Source organism: Falco rusticolus, chromosome 5, assembly GCF_015220075.1.
Source record: "Falco rusticolus isolate bFalRus1 chromosome 5, bFalRus1.pri, whole genome shotgun sequence".
NCBI lineage: Eukaryota > Metazoa > Chordata > Aves > Falconiformes > Falconidae > Falco > Falco rusticolus.
Window position 1 is genome coordinate 8444255 of NC_051191.1, and position 19947 is coordinate 8464201.

Sequence of the window (19947 nt, forward strand, 5' to 3'; positions counted from 1 at the left end):
ATCATTATTGAGTCTGTGTAAAAGTCTTGGAGGAGGAAGAGTAGGGGTTTTCTAGAAATACTTCTGTATCTGTAGGCAAAGTAGTTTTCTTTTTCTTAGGAAGCATTTATTGCATTTCTTCTTTCAATACTTCAGCCACTGAAAAGAGTAGAGAATTTAAACTTTGAAGTTTAAGTGATAGTGAAAATCAAAGGTGTATTTGCTGAAAATGGCAGAACAGTTTTTTTTTTTTGAAGGAATAGGCAGTGCACATACAATTATGTATGTTAATCTATGTGTCTTCATGTTTGGGGAGTCTGTTCATAGATTGTCTTCTTTTGACTGCATTCCTGTAGTTTTTATATAAAGTAAAACTGTCAGTTGTAGACTGATAGTATTCTCTTTCAAAGCTGTGTGGCAAAAATTTGTCTGTATCTTTATAAAATGCATGATGGAGATTTTACTAACTTTGTCTTAGCACTATGAAACCTTTGTTCACTTCCCAGATATGTAAACTCTGGTTTAGTGTCATTGTCACTGACTGCCTCACAGAATTATAGCTAAGGGAAGTTGGGGGGTTTGATTTGTTTGGATTTGTTGCTTTTTTGTTTGGGGTTTTATTTTTGAGAGTTGAAAAGGTGTCTGTCATGGACAAAACAGATTTGACTTGGGGAATTTAATTCCTTGCCGGTTAACATAAACACTTAATAACTGGTTCAGGTATTAAGAAACAATGAAGAGAAACATCTAAACACCTAGGGAAAACACCTTTTGTCCACTTTTCCCAGGCTCAGCTTTACTCCAGACACTTTTCCTTCCCCCTTCCTAGTCTCCACTCCCGTTGTTGTTGTTGTTGTGTCTTTTTGGGGGTGCAGGGGATTGGGTTTAGTGCATAGCAGTTTCTTGCTATTGCTCCTTCTTTCTTACTCTTCCCCCAGCCCCGTACCCTTGTTCTTAGTGTTGTCCTCTGCTCTGATGTGTGTTCCTCCATCCTTATGTGTGCATATCTGCTGTGGCTGGCATGGGCTTACCCACAAGCCACAGTTCCTTTAACCTTGGATTTCATTTGTAGTCTTCCAGTGTTTAATTTCATCATTATAGAAATTGAGAAAGCTCACACTGCCAAACAAGAAGCTTCTGGTCAGTTGTTCAGATTTCATTTTTGTACAGGTAGTTTCTGTAGTTTGTTTGAATATTAGCAATAGAATTCATAAATGGGCTTATTCATTCATGTTCTTTAGTGTTGACTTGATGCCTGCTGAATTATGATGTCTTTGTGTGTTACTCTGTTTAGAGAGTTTTCTATCTTGAAGAGTGTTATCATTTTTGATACATAAAGAGAATGGGTCTAAGTCTTCGTGCAAGTCTTTGTAAGAGTTACAACTACTTTCTTTTTACATTGCTGAGATTCTGTTGTTGGCTGTTACCAAATGTAACCAAAATTGGCAAAGAACTTTTAATTCAAATAAGGGTCCATAATACTAAGATTATAGCAGGTGTAAATGGTTTCTGTACACAGAGGAACTGTTCCTGCTTCTAAACGGTGTGTCTGTATTTTATATGCAGGTCAGCAGTATGAATAAACAGACTTTTACAGTGAAAACTTACATTCTTAAGATAGGACTGTGACAGTAAAAGTGTGAGTTAAAAGTAAATGGCATTGTAAGGCTGGAGAATTGCCCAAGTGCTTTGGGTAATTCAGATGTAGTCTTTTATGCTTTTTTCAGTCAGAATGAATAGTAACAAAACTATTTTATTCATTATTCTGGTCTGAAAGCACTGTGCGCACTGCAAACAGTTTAGATATTTCCACTCTTTTCAGAGTACAGGAAAATGCTAAGAGAGATAGTAAATCAGTGTTACACCAGTATGGAAAAGTACAAAATAATTTTGCCACTCTTACGAATACTGGTTTTGTGTTTTCTCATTCTGACATTTTGAGTGGTATGCTCAAACTGAAAACCAACAGAGTTCACCATTGCAAGAGTTCAAACTTTAAATTAACAGTATTCAACAGTTAATGCTTAAAAATTGTGGGTTTTGCTTGAGGATCTTGCTAACTCTTTTGAAAAGCCAAAATGTTGTGTTCGTAAATGTATAAAGGCTGTCATCAAGGTAAAAATAAAAGGTTATAAAAGTTATTGCTCTACTCATCTGCTGAAAAAGTTGTAGTCCAGGCCTGAGCTGTAAGTTTCAGTAAATCTAGCACAGTAAGTAGCCAAAAAAATAAACACTGTAGTCTTGATTAAAAGCAAGTAGGACAAGATGTGGATGCCTGAGGTTCTAAATGTACAGCCATGCTGATACTGTGTATTTGTATAGCTCTCAGGCAGGTTAACCACCTAGCACCCTGTGAAAGAGCAATTGTACTCATTCCTTTTTATGTTTGTAAGGTATCTGAGCACACATGCTTCTGTAAGCTGAAATGGAAAATTACAGGTTTCATTTCTGTCATCTGCAAATACTGCTCTATTCTGAGCTGGTTTGCTTTGTCATACTTGTATCTTTGAGTTTACTTTTTAGATCATTAATAGAAGTGAAATTCTATTAATGAAGTTTAATTTCAAAAGGACATTCAGATTCTTACTATACTTTTTAACTACCACTGTGGGACTGTGTATGCCTGCAGTATATAATCTTGCACATTTTGTTGAAGTGAAAGAGAAGTAATTTATTCTTTAATTTGCTTTTAGTAGTTACAGAACTCATTACCTCTTCAGAAGACAGTGCAAAAGTAAATCTTAGAAAAGGATTGTACAAGATAGTACATGTGCTCCTCATTTCATAAAGGAAGTAATTGAAACGTGAAAAAGTAGTATTCCTGTTGCAGATAGAAGAAGTAGTTTTGTGTGTTCCTGGATCACAGACCTGTGCTTAATCACCCATTTCATTTTCCGTTATTTGGGCTAATTATCAGCAAGATGGGCCACACTTCAGTTGTTTTGGTCCTGTAACTAAATTGACTTTGGAGGAGTTACATAGTTTGTAGCAGAAAAAAATAGGCCATGTCGTTGTTCATGCCAAGTTTAATACCTGTGTATTAATAATACCATAATGCCTATTATTCATTCAAACACTTTTATATTTTACAGATTATTGCTCAGTTGTAACACTTGTGGACCCATCAAATGTGAAGTTAACGTGCACTCTTTTTAATGGAAATCTAGATTCACTACCAAAAATTTACAAAGTTGGAGATATTGTTCGATTTCATAGAATAAAGGTAGGTACTAGGATGTGGAGGGTTTCTATGCTTGCTTTTTGGCAGTGAGAGAAATGTAGGAATAATTTAATTCTTCATGTACTGAAATTAACATATGGCGACATTGGATAAAGCAGTTGGTTGATAAGATGGCTATGGTTGTGGTTTATTTCCAAAAGTGGAAGTAAACAATCAAATATTTTTAAACAACAGAGTGCTAAGCTGATACATCGCTTTAAAAGTGTTAGATGTGGCTATGACAACTCTATTTTTTAAAGTAGGTGACAGAAATCACATGGTAATACTGCTAGATAAACAGAATTTAACTGACATAAATGTGTACAATTTATTCCTCTTCAAACTAATAGAATTGAAGGATTACTTTAGAGCTGTCATTGTGGAGCAGCTGGATCAAGAGTTACTCAAGTAAATGTAATCTGTCTGGGGTTGTTAGTATGCAGTATGCTCTAGATGCCGCTTTCACGTTTCCCTGCCTTACCCCATATTTATCTCTATCAAAGGTCGTGAAGGAAATAGTGCATATAGCTTTGGTGAGATATAGATAGATAGGATGTTTTGTCTTGTGCCTGTTGCAACTGTATAGGGAAGAGGAGCCACACTACAGAGACTGAATGCAAGTCTTGTAATGCTGGACCATACTTGAAATGTGCAGAATAGAACCAAAGACATGATTTTACCATGTTATATATTAATTTGCAAGATAACACAATTACATATTTTTGTTTTGCTTAAAACAATTATAGCAGAAATGAGTGAATGTCCAGAAAGAGGACAGTTGAAAAAAACCCAACAGTTTGCCCATTTAAACACTCTTGAGACATCTAGGAAATTTAGGATTGTACAAAAGGGTGATGAAATGATAAAGATCAGGAGGTACTGAGCATGTACACTTTGATACTCTGTAGCAGGAGAACAAAGAAAAAAACCCTATGACAATAAATGCAAAAGGGGTAAGATTTATCCAGTAATTGAGATTGGTACCACTGAGATAATTAAGAAAGAACTTATTAAGATTCAGAAACAGTCTTCAGCTATTCTTATAGGTATTTACAGTTCAGAGAGAACTTAGATAACCTATTCCAGGTTAGTATAAAGCTTCTGTAAGGTCATCTTTATAATTAGAGTGGAATTAAACTATATTTAGACTTTGAAGCTTGTGTTGCTAATCAGTACCTGAGATATGGTTGTGTTAGGCTTGGAAGTTCATTGATTTGACTTCAGATGTGAAAGTCTTTTACTAAATCTTAAATCTGTCTGAAAACAGCAGGATGAGCATTACACAGATATATTCATTTCTGAAAATATATGGAGATAGAAACATGTTTATTGCTTCTGAAGCAAAACTACATACTTTATAATACATGTGTGAAAAGGAGACAGTAGAAAGGAGCCTGAATGAAAGAAAATAATTGAAAAATTGCATGTCTGTGATAGGTTAATACTAGATTTTTTTCTAAGGTGTGGGAAGTACAGGTTAAAAAACCAAATGAGACCACTGTTAGGGAAGTTCTGCGTGTACCCTCTTCTATGCAAACATAATATAAAGAGTGAAGCTGAGACAGTCTTTAATTTAAATTTACTCAGGAAAGCTATTGATATAGCACATGGAAGGAACCTCACCATTCTTCTGACTTGGCATCATTTTTCAGGAGATCATTCTAAAATTCTTGTTAATTGGTACCTCATTGTTCTCCAAGATGATGTTTCAGTTTCAAGGACGGTCTGTTAATTCCCTCTGCACATACACTTAAGTTTTTTTCATCACAGCTGAGCTGTTTTAAGTGGTTTCTAGCCCTAACTGACCTTCAGTTGCTCATGGTCGATATCTCCTCAGATGCATAAGCTGACAGCTTGTTTAATTACTTTAAAAGTTAGAATGATCTAGAGTCACTAAACTGTCTTTTTCTGGATGGGAATGTTTTGACTACCCTAGGCTAACAAAGTTACTTTGCACGTTCCCGTATCTGATCTGAGCAGGTAAAGATCTGACATAGAAGCCTGGTGCCAACTGCTGGGAGTAAACTGGGAGGGAGGTGATCTCTTCTTTCACTTACAACCAGCATAGCATGTGGGAATCCTGTGCAACGTGATTTTCAATTAAAAGAAAAAAAACAACTCTAGTTAGAGTTCTAATTACACTGTCTGCAGTTATTCCTTCACTCTATTTTGTCTTCAGGCCTTAGCACCTTCTCTTAGGTTGCTGAATGGAAAGCAATTGAGGGTAGCAGAGGCCATAGTCTCACATGTGCTTACCAGTGAGGACAGATATACACAGTCCTTAACAGCATATATTCACATTTCCCTGTCCCAGATATGCTTTTGAGAGACTTCCAAGAAGTTGATATTGATAGCAAATGCATTTTAAAAATGACTACTCCCAGCTATGTCCTCAGCTGCTAATGAATAACTTCATAGTAACACAGGTGTTGGCAAGGTCCAGTGGTTCAGAGCTAATAACATAATGGAAAGGATTCTCTTGGGCTTACTCTGGATAGAGAATAATTTTATTCAGTCAGTATTTGTTGCAAAGAATGAAAATTTTAAGTGTCTTAGTAACAGAACTGAAGGATTATCCAGTTTTAATTAAATTTCTATTAATATTTCTTGAATTGCATTTTTATGACTTCTTATAATGATTTCTCATGAATGAATAGTACTTAGTGATTTGCAGTACTGTATTTGGGCCTTCAACCACAGTCAGTGCTCTGCAGAGGTGACATTGGGGGGGGATCCCACCACTCCCCAGTATAAAAGCTAGACTTGTGATCTGTCTAGCATCCCTCTATCTTCGTGGCAAAGAAGGAGTTATCTCAAATAGAGTTTACTTGGAACTTTTTTTTATTCACTGTGGATGCTCTTAATATCTTAGACTTAATGCCTAATGTTTAAGCTGTTAAAAAGAGAGAAGAGACAACCTGCTGTACTGACTAAATCTGCAGTGTTTTATCCTCACTTGACTTGGGAGTTTTGGCATGTGTTCTGCCTTTTGTCTATTATTCAGATGCTGTCATGATGACGGAATTGTTAATTTTCTTGTTGGCTTTTCTCAAGTATTCCTTATTACCACTGAGTGGTTCACAAACAAGAATTTATTCACTCCTAGTGAAGTGAATGGGTATTTGATTTCCATTTTCATGTTTGAGAATTGGAGAAAAGTGAAGCACATTCTGATTTAGGTGTTCATCTTGTTCAGCATACTTGAGTTGTGTGGTATAATCACTGTCTAGGATGTATTTTGATGGGTCTGTCTCCCAAATGCACAGCTTTATAGAGCTGTGTGACTCTTGTAGAAAACACTTGGAGAGTGAAGACCAAAGGAGTGACCTCTCAGTATAATCTTTACTTGTATAACTTACTCAGCATAATGCAATCTCTGTAGCAAAGTCTTAATTCTGTAGCTTTTTGTCATCGTAAACTTGATACTATTCTCTTCTCTTACCTTTGTCCCTCAACTTTTTCCGTGCACAGGCTCCAGTCACTGTAACAAATGAAGCAGGAGTCTTCAAGATGACAGCTTCTTTGTTACACAGCACCAATTCATCACCACTGTACTACTAAAGTCATATACTGCATAGGAAGATGTCCTGTAGAAAAATAGAGTAACAGAATAGGGTATCATAAATACACCATTAATTGAACTGTTTGCACAGACAACAGTAACTGTGTCATCTACTAACTTTGGAATAATTATGGTTTATAAGTCTAGTGGTTAGGCTTTGCAATTAGATGTGGCATCCTACGTCTCTAGAATAACAAAATGGAGAAAACCAGCAAGAAACAACAAATTCCATGCATACTCATCTGGTTCAAACTCTTTAGATTTCAATATAAACATGTTGCTTCTTTGAGCAAAAGTACTTTATATATACTTTATAGCCATGGTATAGATGGTTATTCCCTCCATAGGTCCGTCAGTTGACAAGTATAAGACGTATGTTTTGCTAATGAGTTTCTAAGCTGTTTGCCTGTCCACAGAGGAATGGGAATCTGAATATTAAGCATATGGAACATGGCTTCATAAAAACATAGAAGGATCAATTACAGTCCTTTTTTTTGTTATCCTTACTAGTTCTGTCCTGTCTCACTTGTGCATCACTCTCCTTAACCTTGTAATACTTAACAGAGCATTTGTTCCACTAGGTTACTTATTCTGACGTTTAAACCAGCCTGCCATTGTTTCTAGGAGCAGTTCGCAGTGGTTTCCTTGTCTCTGTGTATTCCCTCCTTTAGTTTGATCCAGTTTGACCCATGAAAGTGGATTCTTTCTCTTTTCTTTCTACTTGGTGCAATATGGAAGGCATTGAGAGAGACACACAGGAGCATCTGCTCACTTTACTCCTGGGCAGCTCTGGCCATAGCTGTCACGTTGATAAGGATGAGAGGGGAAAGCCTGGAACTTAGATATAGAACGTGCTGAGTGAACATCAAACTTCAGCAGAATTTAGCTGCCAGACTCTGTGTCCTCTAAGTAAATGTGGTCCAAATAAGTAAACTTGGCCAAAGTTAGTTTGAGACTTTTTACTACAAAGGATGTCAAAGAACATATTGTCTGCGGCGCTGCAGCTGTGTTCTCAAGTTCTTGTTCTGAAGAGTGGAAGCAATTTTTTTTTGTAAACAGTTGCAGAAGTTTCAGAAACAAGATTCTTTTTAACACAGAGAAACCAGCGTTTTTCTTGGAAATATCATTGCTATAGCTTTTAGCTTCCCTTCAAAAATCACGTAAGGCGTGGAACTCATTTAGAAGTTTTGATGGAATTCAAAACCCAATTATTTCTCCTATAGTAGATAATGTAAAAAAATACGGAGTAAAATATCACTACCTACAGTCAATAATGTGAAGTCTTAGAGTTTTGCACATATGTTTTCTAAAATTTTCATTTGAGTACTTTTGGTCAAGTTGCCTGGTCATGTCTTAAATATGTAGGAAATACTCCAAAATAGTATTTTTTTACTTTACTGGAATTGTCTCAAATATACTGTGCCACTTCCTCTGAGGAATGTTTCTAAAATAGTATCACAGTGCCTGCTGTTTTTTTTAAATTATTGTCAAACCCGACATTATTGCAGCTGGTTTAAGTAAATACACTTTTTGCGTACAATTTTTTCCCGCAAAATAGTTATAATATGTTCAGGTGAACTGGTAAATGAAATGTACAATGTATTGCTCATTTCCTTCTTTAGCCTGTATTTCCATTGCTGCAGACTTTTCTGACAATCTTATTTTTCAGAGACAGTAGTTCTCAAGAACAGTAGAGGATAAGCTCTAACTTATGGTCCTAGTATCTAGGTGTATCTTTCATATCTTCATAAAAATTCATTTAACTTTCATATGACTAGCCTTGTTAACGTTCTTTTGGAATGTGCCTGCAGATAGTTTTTGTAGTTCAGTTTTCTTTTTGTTACATTAAAATGTGCTCAAAATAGTACATAATCTCTCTCCTTATATAAATTAAAACTAAGTTACTTCAAACTGCTTCTCTTTCATTATTACCTCGCTGTTCATGGAGCTGGAGGTACATGTACACTAGGATTACATTATTAAAATACAGGAAAACATAATCGGAATACTGTATTAGCCAAACTTGTTTAGACTGTTTTACTTTATGTCAGAAAACATTTACAAAATATAAGGAAATATACCAAATGCATTCATGTGCTTTTTGACAGGAAACTTTTTTTCATATAAATAGCATCAGTGACAATCATCAAACTTTTTACAAAGAAATTAATTTCTGGATCTGATATGGTGGTAAGGCTCAGGGTCAGTTGCCTAGCATATTTTTGAGTAATAAGTTATTAAATTAGTAACAATTGTAATGACTCATATTAATATTTTTTTATATTGGAGTATTTGTTCGCGTGTTTGCATGGGATGTGTATATCATTCCAGTGCTTGATTTGTAGCTTTGTTTTAGCTTGAAGTAGGTCTTCAGTGTTCATGATGGGGTTTCTTTTAGCCTCCCATCCCACCCTCATGCACTGCATGACACTCAGAACGGAAAGCAAGCATTTCCTGTTTTCAGGTTAGTTTTAAAAATGTAGGTTTCCAGATTGTAGGGCTGAAATGATTCTCATGTTGTCAAGTCTGGACAGGGCTGGTGAAAAGCATCTCCAAAGGTCTTACTGTAACTTTTAGCCTCTTCTTTTAGCCCTGTGCAATTCCTAATAAAGCTCAAAAGTTTCAGCAGCAGTGGAACAGGGACAAATTAAGGGGATTACTTATTGACATCCTTGTAGGTGATGTGAGCATACAGAGTATTGTATTCAGTGGCTACAGTCTCAGAGATAGACAAATCATCATAAATTAGGACTTTAATTTTTCTCTAGGAAGTCCATAACACAAAGTCGAAACTCCCATTTAATAGAAAGGCCATTTAGAAATGAAGTTGTTGAGGCCATTCATAGCCTAAAAGACTTCAGGACAATTCTTTTGGGATTTTTTTCAGCTAGTTTGAGGCATATACACATAACTTCTTTACAAGACACCTTATCAAGCTGCTTCTGCTTTGTTTCTTATTTAAAAGGTCAGAACCACTGATTAACTAATACGTTAAAAGGAAAAGCAGCTTTTGTTTATAAGCCATCACTGCTTGAATACTTACGGAGTGTTTCCAAGTTTTCAATGCTCTGTGGTTCACTTCAGACAAGTTTGAAACCTGTGCTGTCTTGGACCAGTGGCTCTTAGATACCATATAGTTGTGTTGGCTACCTGTGCAGCCAAAAATAGAAAAGAATGAATCCAAGGAAATTAAATACCTGTGTAATCTTTTGTCTTGACACAATGGAAAAATCTGTGTTTTATGTGTATGTGTTTTTCCGTCAAGTATCTGCTCCAGCTATTCTGGACCATTTTTCAAGTTAAAGTGCAGCGATCTGTCTCTAAAACTTTCTGTAAGGTCGTGAGTGGGGAGAATTGAAGGACATCCATTTATGACTTGGAACGCCCATCCCCTAGCATAAGGAATTTTTTTTTCAGTCTCCTAGAAATATGCTTTTTCATAGCTATCATTTATAAGAACAAATTGGAGGAGTGTGTGGCATCTAGTATATTCTGTTCGTGAGTTTTTGGGGGTTTTTTTCCCCACTATACCAAGTTACTGCCTAGGTTTTTGATGGAGTTTCACTGGAAATATAAACCATGTGTAGGTATTTTCCCCAAGTTCCTACAGATCTTTTTAAACATTCAGTACAGTAAAAATGTTTAGTAATCACTGCTAGGGAACCTTATAGATCTAGAGGTGGTAAGACTTAGTATCGCAAAAGGAATGTTTCCAAGGATGGTTGTGGACTCAGAGAGCAATGCGTTATTGAAACAGGTTACCTGGGGGGGGGGAGGCTCTGGAACCTCTGTGCTTGGAATTTTTCAAGGCTTATGTGAACATTGATCTTCTCTTACTTTGTTGGCAGCCATGAATCACAGGGATCATAAGTTTTGGACATCTGCTTAGGTAAAAGATACTTTACAAGAGGTCTTCAGCTGAATTTAAACCCAAATTGGAATAGAAGTGCATTTCAGATGATGCAATAAATCAACTTAAAAAAAACAAAACCACAAAACAAACAAAAACCAAACAACACAACTTGATGTCTTAAAATAATTTTATATGTATAAATAATAATGGAGTTTAAGCTAAATGTACTCATGTTTCAAAATATTATCTTAAATTCCTGATACTTCCACAAATCAATGGTTAAATTTATTTTGGGAATTCTGCCTTATAAGAACATGTACATTAGTTTAGTATCAAGGCTTTTTTTTAGATATATATTCTAAGGCGATCTGTGACTGCAGTTGTTTTGTAAATCCTTTGCTTCTGCAATACAACAGTCAGTTTTGGTGGAAAACTACCTGGGAGATGCTATTATTTCAGCTTTATACACTACTTACTGTTGCACTTTTCCATTGAGTGAGGTGAATAACACTACCTTCAGTTAAAAAAAATAAAATAAAATTCAGGTGGTTTAGATTGCTGTACATCTATTTATAAATATTTCAAGATTAGCTTATTTTCAATAAGCACATTCAGGATGGACTTGTACCCTACAGAAAACAGTTTATTGTCCAGGTAGTTTGTTGAGGTGATATTTCAGCTTTTGTTCTTTAGTGTATAAAAACTATGCCAAAGACTCCCACAGTATGTATTGGAATTAACTTGCCTGCTTAGAACAAGCCAGATACGTGGTGTCTGCTTGACTTTTGTTCCAGAAAGATATTTTTGTTTAGCAACCATTATTTATTGAATTTATTTAAAATTCTCAGGGAATTCTTAAAGTGATAACCATCTGCCCCCCTTCCCTGTTTCCCCTCCTCCCACCACCCCCATTTTTTTATAAAGTCCCCAATGCCTTTAGAAATGACACAAAAAAACTACTGAAGGGGAATTGTCATATACAAAAGTCTCAATTCCTCTTTTCCCTAAGTTTAATTCAATTTCAAAATCATTTGTGTGTGGAAAATATAACTAGTTTACAGTATCAGCGCTTAACTTGGTCAGATCTACTTACAGTGCAATAATGAAACATTTGCCCATAGGTTTTGTTCATTTTATACTCTAGTGATTCCTTATCGCTTTAGCAATGATTTGTTTTCAAAGGACAAGCCTGGAGAATTTCTGTCAACTGTCATCTGTTCTATGGGTCTGACATAAGTAATTTTCCAGCTATGAAATATGTTGTTCTGTTTTACATTCCTCTATATTTACTTGTCCTGTCCTGTTCTGTCCTTCACTAAATAATATTGTTGAATGCTGTTTACCTGGGAGACCACTCAGTGGCTTCTCCACTTACCTATACATATAGGTTTCCTTCAAGATCACTGGTAATTTTCTCATCTTGATGTTTCAGGTTTACCTTCTTACTTATTTCTTTTGTTATTTTATAACTGCCTTTCCCTACAGTAAGGCTGATTTCAGATACTGTAAATGAGGTACTAGGAGATGCCGAAAGTACAGTATGTTCAAACACAGCTTCATGAATGCCCAAAACATGACATAAAGGGAAAGAGGGAAAACAGTCTGATGAAATATTAGTGGAAACCCAGGGAGACAAAGTAGTTTCTTGAACTGGTTTCCTGAGCAGGCTAGAGATCTAGGACAGAATTTTTACTATAAAAAAAAAAAAAAAAAAAAGTAAAAAGATTTTGATGATTACTTAAAAGAATTAGTGAAGAAATAAGTAGGTAAAATGGAAATCAAAATGCTTTGAGAAACATTTGACATGTCAGATGATACTTTAAAATATGCTTGGAGTTGATAGTGGATGAATGAGTAAAAGTGATGAGAGTTTTCCTTCCCTCTGGTTGTTAACTATTTGAGAAACTATGGAATATAATGCCAGTGGCAGCAACTAAAGTCAATCTGTGTGGTTATATTGGATAACGTCTTATAGCGGAATATTTTTTTTCCAGTTTATGGGTAATGGGCACAGTTAATTAAGAAACTCTGTCTTTTCCTGATTTTTCCCATTGGCTTTTCTTGTATTTTTATGTTTAAACCTAAAGGTTAAAAGACTAAAGCTTTTCAGTGTTACAAGTGAAGAAAAAGTACATTGTGAATTGATACATTTATGTGTTATGTCAAAGTAGGATTAAAGGAGTTCCTGTCATCAAGATTGAACTGCTTGTTTATGAATTTCCAAGGAATATTTAATTTGCTTTTTAAATTTGCTTTTTAAATTTCAGTGTGTTTATAAAATGTAGGCCTAAATCATTGGCATTATTTTGGTAAAAATCGCTGCTGTTTAGAACTTCTGTCACGTCTTTCAGATTCTGTGTTTGTATATCATTAAGATTTTCAACCATTTGAAAATTGAGCACCTGGGAATCCTAAACTAGATTCTCTCACAAATGCTATATTCACAAGTCCTGTTGCTTTTTTTGGTAAACAAATTTTAATTAAAAAAAGAGATGAATCGAAGCAGCTGGTTTGAGATTTCTGGATAACGAGTCATGCAAGGTTTTGGTATACATATATGGAATGCAGGGAACAGTAAAACTAGACTAGATCCTTGAAGGAATGCTTCAGACTGAACACTGCTTTATATAGTAGCAGATACAAAGCTAAATCAGATTGATACAGGGGACCTGCAATGTGCAGGGCAGTAGACGTAAGAGTAATAGTGAAAGCTGTATTCATAATTCAAAGGATGAAAGCTGGTGACTGTTTGCTTTATAGAAAAAAAAATACCTCCTAGAACTGATATTTTCTTTTTGAATTCCGTAATACTTGGAAGTAGGGCTATTGTGAGAGTCAGAAACAGGGATCCATAACTCTGCTCTGCAGTCGATCTGCTGCATGATCCTTAAAAATTAATTTCTCTCATGCCTCAGTTTCCCAATCTGTAAAAGCAATCCTGATGTGTACCCCGCATGAACATTTTGAAATTTGTGAATAAAATACTCTTAATATTCTGCAGTGATGCTTTATAGTTACAGGTAGGTATTAGTCTGCCTCTTCAAAAAAAAAAAAGTGGTAGGAGCCTGAAGCTGGCCAAGTCCATGGGACCTGATGAGATGCATCTGCTGGTTGTGAGGGAATTGGCAGATGAAGTGGCGAAGCCACTATACATCATATTTGAGAAGCGGCCATCCAGTGAATTCCCACTGACTGGTAAAGCGGAAACATAATGCCCATTTTTAAAACGGAAATAAGGTAGACCCAGGGAACTACAGCCCAGTCAGTCTCACCTTGGTACCTGGCAAGATCATGGGGCAGATCCTCCTGGAAGCTATGCTGAGGCACATGGAAAATAAGGATGTGATAGGTGATAGCCAGCCCAGCTCCACTAAGGGCAAATTGTGCCTGGCAGATTTGGTGGCCTTCTGTGACAGGGCTACAGTGTTGGTCAATGAGAGAATAGCAACTGCTGCCATCTACCTGGTCTTGTGAAAAGCATTCAGTGTTGTCCCACATGACATCCTTGTGTCAAAACTGGATTTCACAGGTGGACCAGTGGATGGTCTTTTGCACAAGCAATTGGCTGGATGATTGCACTCAAAGAGCTGTGATCAATGGCTCAATGTCCAAGTGGAGGCTAGTGACAGGTAGCATTCCTCAGGGGTCTGTACTGGGGACCAGTGCTGTTCAACATCTTTGTTGGCAACATGGACAGTGGGACTGAGAGCACCCTTAGCAAGTTTACAGATGACACCAAGCTGTGTGGTGTAGTTGCCATGCTGGGGGGAAGGGATGCCATCCAGAAGGGCCTTGATAGGCTAAAAAGGTGGGCCCATGTGAATGTTACGAAGTTCAGCCAGGCCAAGTGCAAGGTCCTGCACCTGGATCGGGGCAACCCCAAGCACAAACACAGGCTGGGCAGAGAATGGATTGAGAGCAGCCCTGGGGAGAAAGACCTGGGGGTGTAGGTTGACATGAAGGTCAACATGGCCCGGTGATGTGCACTCACGGCCCAGAAAGCCAGCTGAATGCTGGGCTGCATCAAAACAAACATGACCAGCACATGGAGGGAGGCGATTCTCCCCCTCTACTCCACTCTCATGAGACCCCACCTGGAGTACTGCCTTCAGCTGTGGGGCCCCCAACAGAAGGAGGACAGGGACCTGTTGGAGTGAGCCCAGAGGAGGGCCATGAAGATAAGAGGGCTGGAGCACCTCTCTTGTGAAGACAGGCTGAGACAGTTGTTCAGCCTGGAGAAGGCTCCAAGGAGACCTCCTAGCAGCTTTCCAGTACCTAAAGGGAACCTACAAGAAAGCTGGGGAGGGACTTTTGGCAAGGGCATGCAGTGAGAGGACAAGGGGTAATGGCTTGAAACTGAGAGAGGGTAGATTTAGTTTGGGTGAAAGGAAGAAATTCTTTACTGTGAGGCTGGTGAGGCACTGGCACAGGTTGCCCAGAGAAGCTGTGGCTGCCCCATCCCTGGGAGTGTTCAAGGCCAGGCTGGATGGGGCTTTGAGCAACCTGGTCTAGTGGAAGATGTCCCTGCCCCTGGCAGGGGGGTTGAAACTAGGTGATCTTTAAGATCCTTTCCAACCCAAACCATTCTGTGATTATGTTTTCTGCTCATTCACTTTGTTTTCTTGTTAATTTTTTTTATATATATATTTTGACTTTGCCTTTCTAATAGGACTAGGAACAAGTGCTCAATGGTCCATTCTTCATGCACGTGATAAAGCAAAAGTGTATGTACGTTTTGATACAGTGCAACTATTTTTTTCTTCATATTTTGTTACAGATCAGGGAATACAACGGACAGATGCAGGGAATTACCAGTGTGGGATTTTCATCCTTGACATTTGATGGAAATGTAGGAGCTCCAGTAGTTCCTCGAGCCTCTAGCAAAGCTTACACTTTCATGGATGAAGATCTGAAAATAATAGAAGAACTACGTGTCTGGGCAGCCAGTAATCTTTCCATCTCTGGACCAGCAGCAAAATTGTCTGGTGTTCAGCCAATGCTGTTCTTTGATCTCACTTGCCAGCTGGTAGGAAAAGCACAAGTAGATGGATCTTCCTTTCTTCTAAAGGTAGATTTATTTTTAAAAAAAATCTTAGATTTATTTATTAAGACATTGTGATTGTGTTTTCAGTAAAACAGACCTATTCATTTATTTAAATAATGTTACATAGATATATATTTAATGGTTAAGTAAATTTATGATCTTTGACCATTTTATTTTTATGAAAACAAGTTTAGTTGTTCATCTGTTTAATTTCTTGTAAGATGGCATTGGTATGGATCATCAATTCACAAACATTTGTACAAAAATATCGCAAGACTTCTTGAAGTTGAAAAATACTGTTTTAAATACTAACCTTGTTTTATAGTTAGCACCAAGTATTGCTCTTTTTTTCTAGATCTGCTGGGTATAATTAATGTAGTAAGTAGCACTACCTAGAAAAGTAATGAATGGATTATGTTGTCTATCCTGATGGATTTTTAGGTAGCTTCTTTTAGTTATATATAAGCACTTCGGGAATCAGTGCTCAGTGAAAGTACAAAATGCAAAGAGCCATGCAACAGGGGAGTACTTTCCAAGGGTGATACTTAACGTCTGCTAAATGAAAAGGTCTGAATAATTTTCCTGGTTTTGGCTTGGAATGTATCAGTCTGGTGTTATTCTGACATCCTCTGTATTTCTTTTTCTTCCTTTTATAAGGTGATTGTTAAAATGTGAGTGATGAACAGCCTGTTACTTTCCATTTTATGACTTCATAAAATTATTTATTGGTTCTACTGTATTAAGCTATATTGTTACAACAGTTTTAGAAAGAGCACGCTGCATTAATCCTTCACTAACACAGCAAAGATTTTTCTTGTGCAAAACGATACATGCACTACACAGAAACAAACCTTGTATCATCCTGTAATATGCTTTGCAGCTTTTACAAATATTTTCATTAAACTACCCTTTGTGAAATAGATGTCAAATGAGACCCAGTAAAATTTCAGAACTCTGTGGAGTCTAATTACATTGTTCACTAATAAGTATATGTTGAGCATCGAAGGACCCTTTGCAATGACAGACAACTGCTTTCTTAAATTGTTAATATTTCTTTACATTCTTTTCTGTGTTGGAAGATCTGAAGTCAATTTTTTCAGTTTTGTACAGTAAAGATAATGACTTCAGAAGAGGAAGACCTAGGATAGACTTAGGAAGGTAAAAGTTTGGAATCAAATACCAGTAGCTCAGTTTTTCTGATACGCAATTCTTTTAATTAATTAATATCTTATACTACTAAAACCCAATATACTCTCAAATCTGTATTAAAATATATCAGACAAGCTTAAAAATGGCAGATTATATTGGTGTGCTGTTGCTAATTTTTTCCCTTTTTTCAAGCATGGTAAAATCCCTTTCTTATATCAAATGTTGGTCTTCATAGAAGAGAGAATTTAAAAAATTGTAGACATATCTGTTTGGTTGATTCACTAAACAAACCAAAAAAAGCCTAAATTCAATACCAGTTCAATTGAGTGAACATTAAATATTATTATTATATTAGATTGGTTATGTTTCACAATAATTTATTATGTCATTCCAAGTATATCAAGTTATATTAATGGCTGATTATACTTTAAAATATAATGAATATTTTAAGTGTTGAGATCAGTGGGCTTTGCTTCAAAGACAACTGAAATTAATTTTGGTGATTTTGTGCTTCACCCATAGCATAACTTTTAATAATATACCTGATAAATTAATTGTGATATGCACAGCACCTAAGGCTGACATGGCTTAAAGATAGTATCACTTACCATTTTCTGAGAATTTTGTTACTGAAACTGATGGAGACTAAATAATTCTTACTAGAAACTAGTCTGTCATTTATTTTCATAAGACTTCTGCTATTATTCTTTTCTTTCCTTCTATGTTGTCTGTGTTAAGCTATTTCATACAATTAGCATACTCTGCTGGAGAGAGAAACAGCGTTCATTGTGTCTCTTCCCTTTCAGAGTTTTGCCGACCATGGCAATGAAAGGTTGCCCCTAACTATTCCTTAGCTCCAGTCTGTTCATGACTAGTAATGGAGTGATTTGCTGTTTCTTACCCAGAATTAATTTAATCATGTTGGTTTTGTAAACCAGGGCTTCTGTTTTCATCAGTAATTTAATTAAAGTGAAGCTGGCAAGCTCCTGAGGTAGAGAGCTTGATCTGTTTTCATATTTGTGCAAGTAAAAAATAAAACAAACTACTCTTTGTGGGGGAGTTTTTAATTTTTTTTGTAAATAAAGCTTACTGGCTTACAGATTCCTCCAAAAGGTGCCCTGACGCAAACCCCATTAGTTCTTCTGGTGAAGGATGTTTTAAAGCTATGTAGTCATCCTTGTATCTGGGAGGGAGCATTCAGGTTTCTTTTGGTCCATTTGTCAGATCCATCTCTTCAGTGTAGAACTTCCAAAGTGTCCTAGGTAAAGCCAGTTGAAAAATAATGAGAAATTTGACACACTTAAGGTTCTTTATTTTGTCAAAGTGACTAAATTCATAATATGCACTAAAACTATGTTTCTCAAGCTCAGTTCTGGAAAAGGTTTGATAATTCAAGCAATGGGCAACCTCTCTCTGAAAGGTGGTTATAAGTATTTCATGGTACAGGATCAGAAGATAATAGGTTTTCTTTTTTTTAATCTTTGACAGCATGTACCGCCTCATTATCTGGGTCCTTCAGAATACACACTTACTTGGGAACATTAATTTGATGTTATGGGTGATTTTTCACTATGGACAGTTTTCCCTTTTATCTCTTGATTTGGGATGAGTGTTTCAGCCATGAGTTATTCTCAGTGTATTTACACATGGCTTTGATTCTTAGATCTTTTCCTGTGGGTCCTTTGATCCACAGCAGTTAAGCATAAGGAGTAGAAACCCTTTAAAAAATTAAGCTTTGGTGTCTTTTTTTATTCCCTTTCTGCAATACCTAACTCATGGGACAAAATGCCTTGATATCACAAACTATCTGAAAATTGGCTTCTATTGAACCTGTATGCATGTGTCCTGGTTTTGGCTGGGACAGAGTTAATTTTCCTCCTAATAGCTGGTACAGTGCTGTGTTTTGGATTTAGGATGAGAAGAATATTGCTAACCCATTGAAGTTTCTAGTTGTTGCTGAGTGCTTCTAGTAAGTCAAGGACTTTCCAGCTTCTCATGCCTTGCCAGCAAGAGGGCTGAAGGGGCACGAGAATTTGGGAAGGGGACACTGCCAGGACAGCTGACCCAAACTGACCAAAGCCATATTCCATACCGTATGATGTCATTATCAGTATATATATATACTGGGGTTAGTTAACCGGGGGGGCAGGGTATTGCTCCCAGTTGTATTGTGCATCACTTCCTTGTTTGGGTTTTTTTTCCCCCTTGAGTTTTATTTCTTTCTCTTTTTATGTCCCTTTCCATTACAATTATTAATTATTATTAGTAGTATATTATTTTATTTCAGTTATTAAACTGTTCTTATCTCCATCCATGGCTTTTATCTTTTTTTGCCTGATTCTCGTCCCTGTCCCAATGGGGGAGGCAGGGAGTGAACAAGTGGCTGCGTGGTACTTCGTTGCTGGCTGGGGTTAAACCACAACAGCTTGAAATCCTATGAAATGCACCATTTTAGTCTTACAGCCCAAATAGCTCTGGATTTTTCTTTTTCTGTGGCCAGTATTTTAGATCATTATTTTTGTTGTCTTTGAGAAGAGTGTGTTTTCATGAACACAGGACACCATAGTTTACAGAATATGTCTTAAGCAGTTATCACTGAAATCTTAATGTTTGGTTTCAGTAGTAAGACATCGGTTCTGAAGTGCTGAGTCTGTTGGTAATGTTAATTTTTCACAGTAACTTTGATGGCTCAAAAATGACTACTGATATTTCAGTACTTAAGTGTATCAAGAACTTAGCTTTAGGCAAACAGTTCTTTAAATCCTCATTATTAAGTATGTTTACTGATGTTTTTTAGTACATTCTGGGTAACTAGCAGTATATCAGCATACAGCAAATCATCAATAATTAAGGGAGTACATGCTGTGTACTCAGTGTTCATACACTATGGCTGGAATAGTTAAAAAAAGCCTATAGCAGGATTAAAATATTTAATGTAGACAGTTCTGCATATGGTGATACCTAATAGTTGTAACAGCTGAATAAACAGCTGAGGTTTTGCTAGTGCTGATTTTTTATTATTATTTTTTTGAGGAATAATAATTTTTAAAAATTCCATAAAATTAATATAAGTAATTCAAGGACTTTAAGACTGAGACTCCAATTAACATTTCTTATTGTTACCAGTTTTTAATCAAACA

At 36.5% G+C, this 19947-nt stretch overlaps 1 protein-coding gene across 3 annotated transcripts in view; it reads left to right on the forward strand.

Annotated features, from left to right (window-relative positions):
- The window catches only part of POT1 (protection of telomeres 1), a 75837-nt gene that overhangs the window by 29646 nt on the left and 26244 nt on the right, over window positions 1-19947 (forward strand). For 2 of the 3 annotated variants that reach the window (XM_037388927.1, XM_037388929.1), the window contains 2 exons: window positions 3072-3202; window positions 15392-15682. In XM_037388927.1, the coding sequence (XP_037244824.1) occupies window positions 3072-3202; window positions 15392-15682 (422 nt within the window). The remainder of the gene's footprint in view (window positions 1-3071; window positions 3203-15391; window positions 15683-19947) is intronic. The other variant, XM_037388928.1, reaches the window with a different exon arrangement.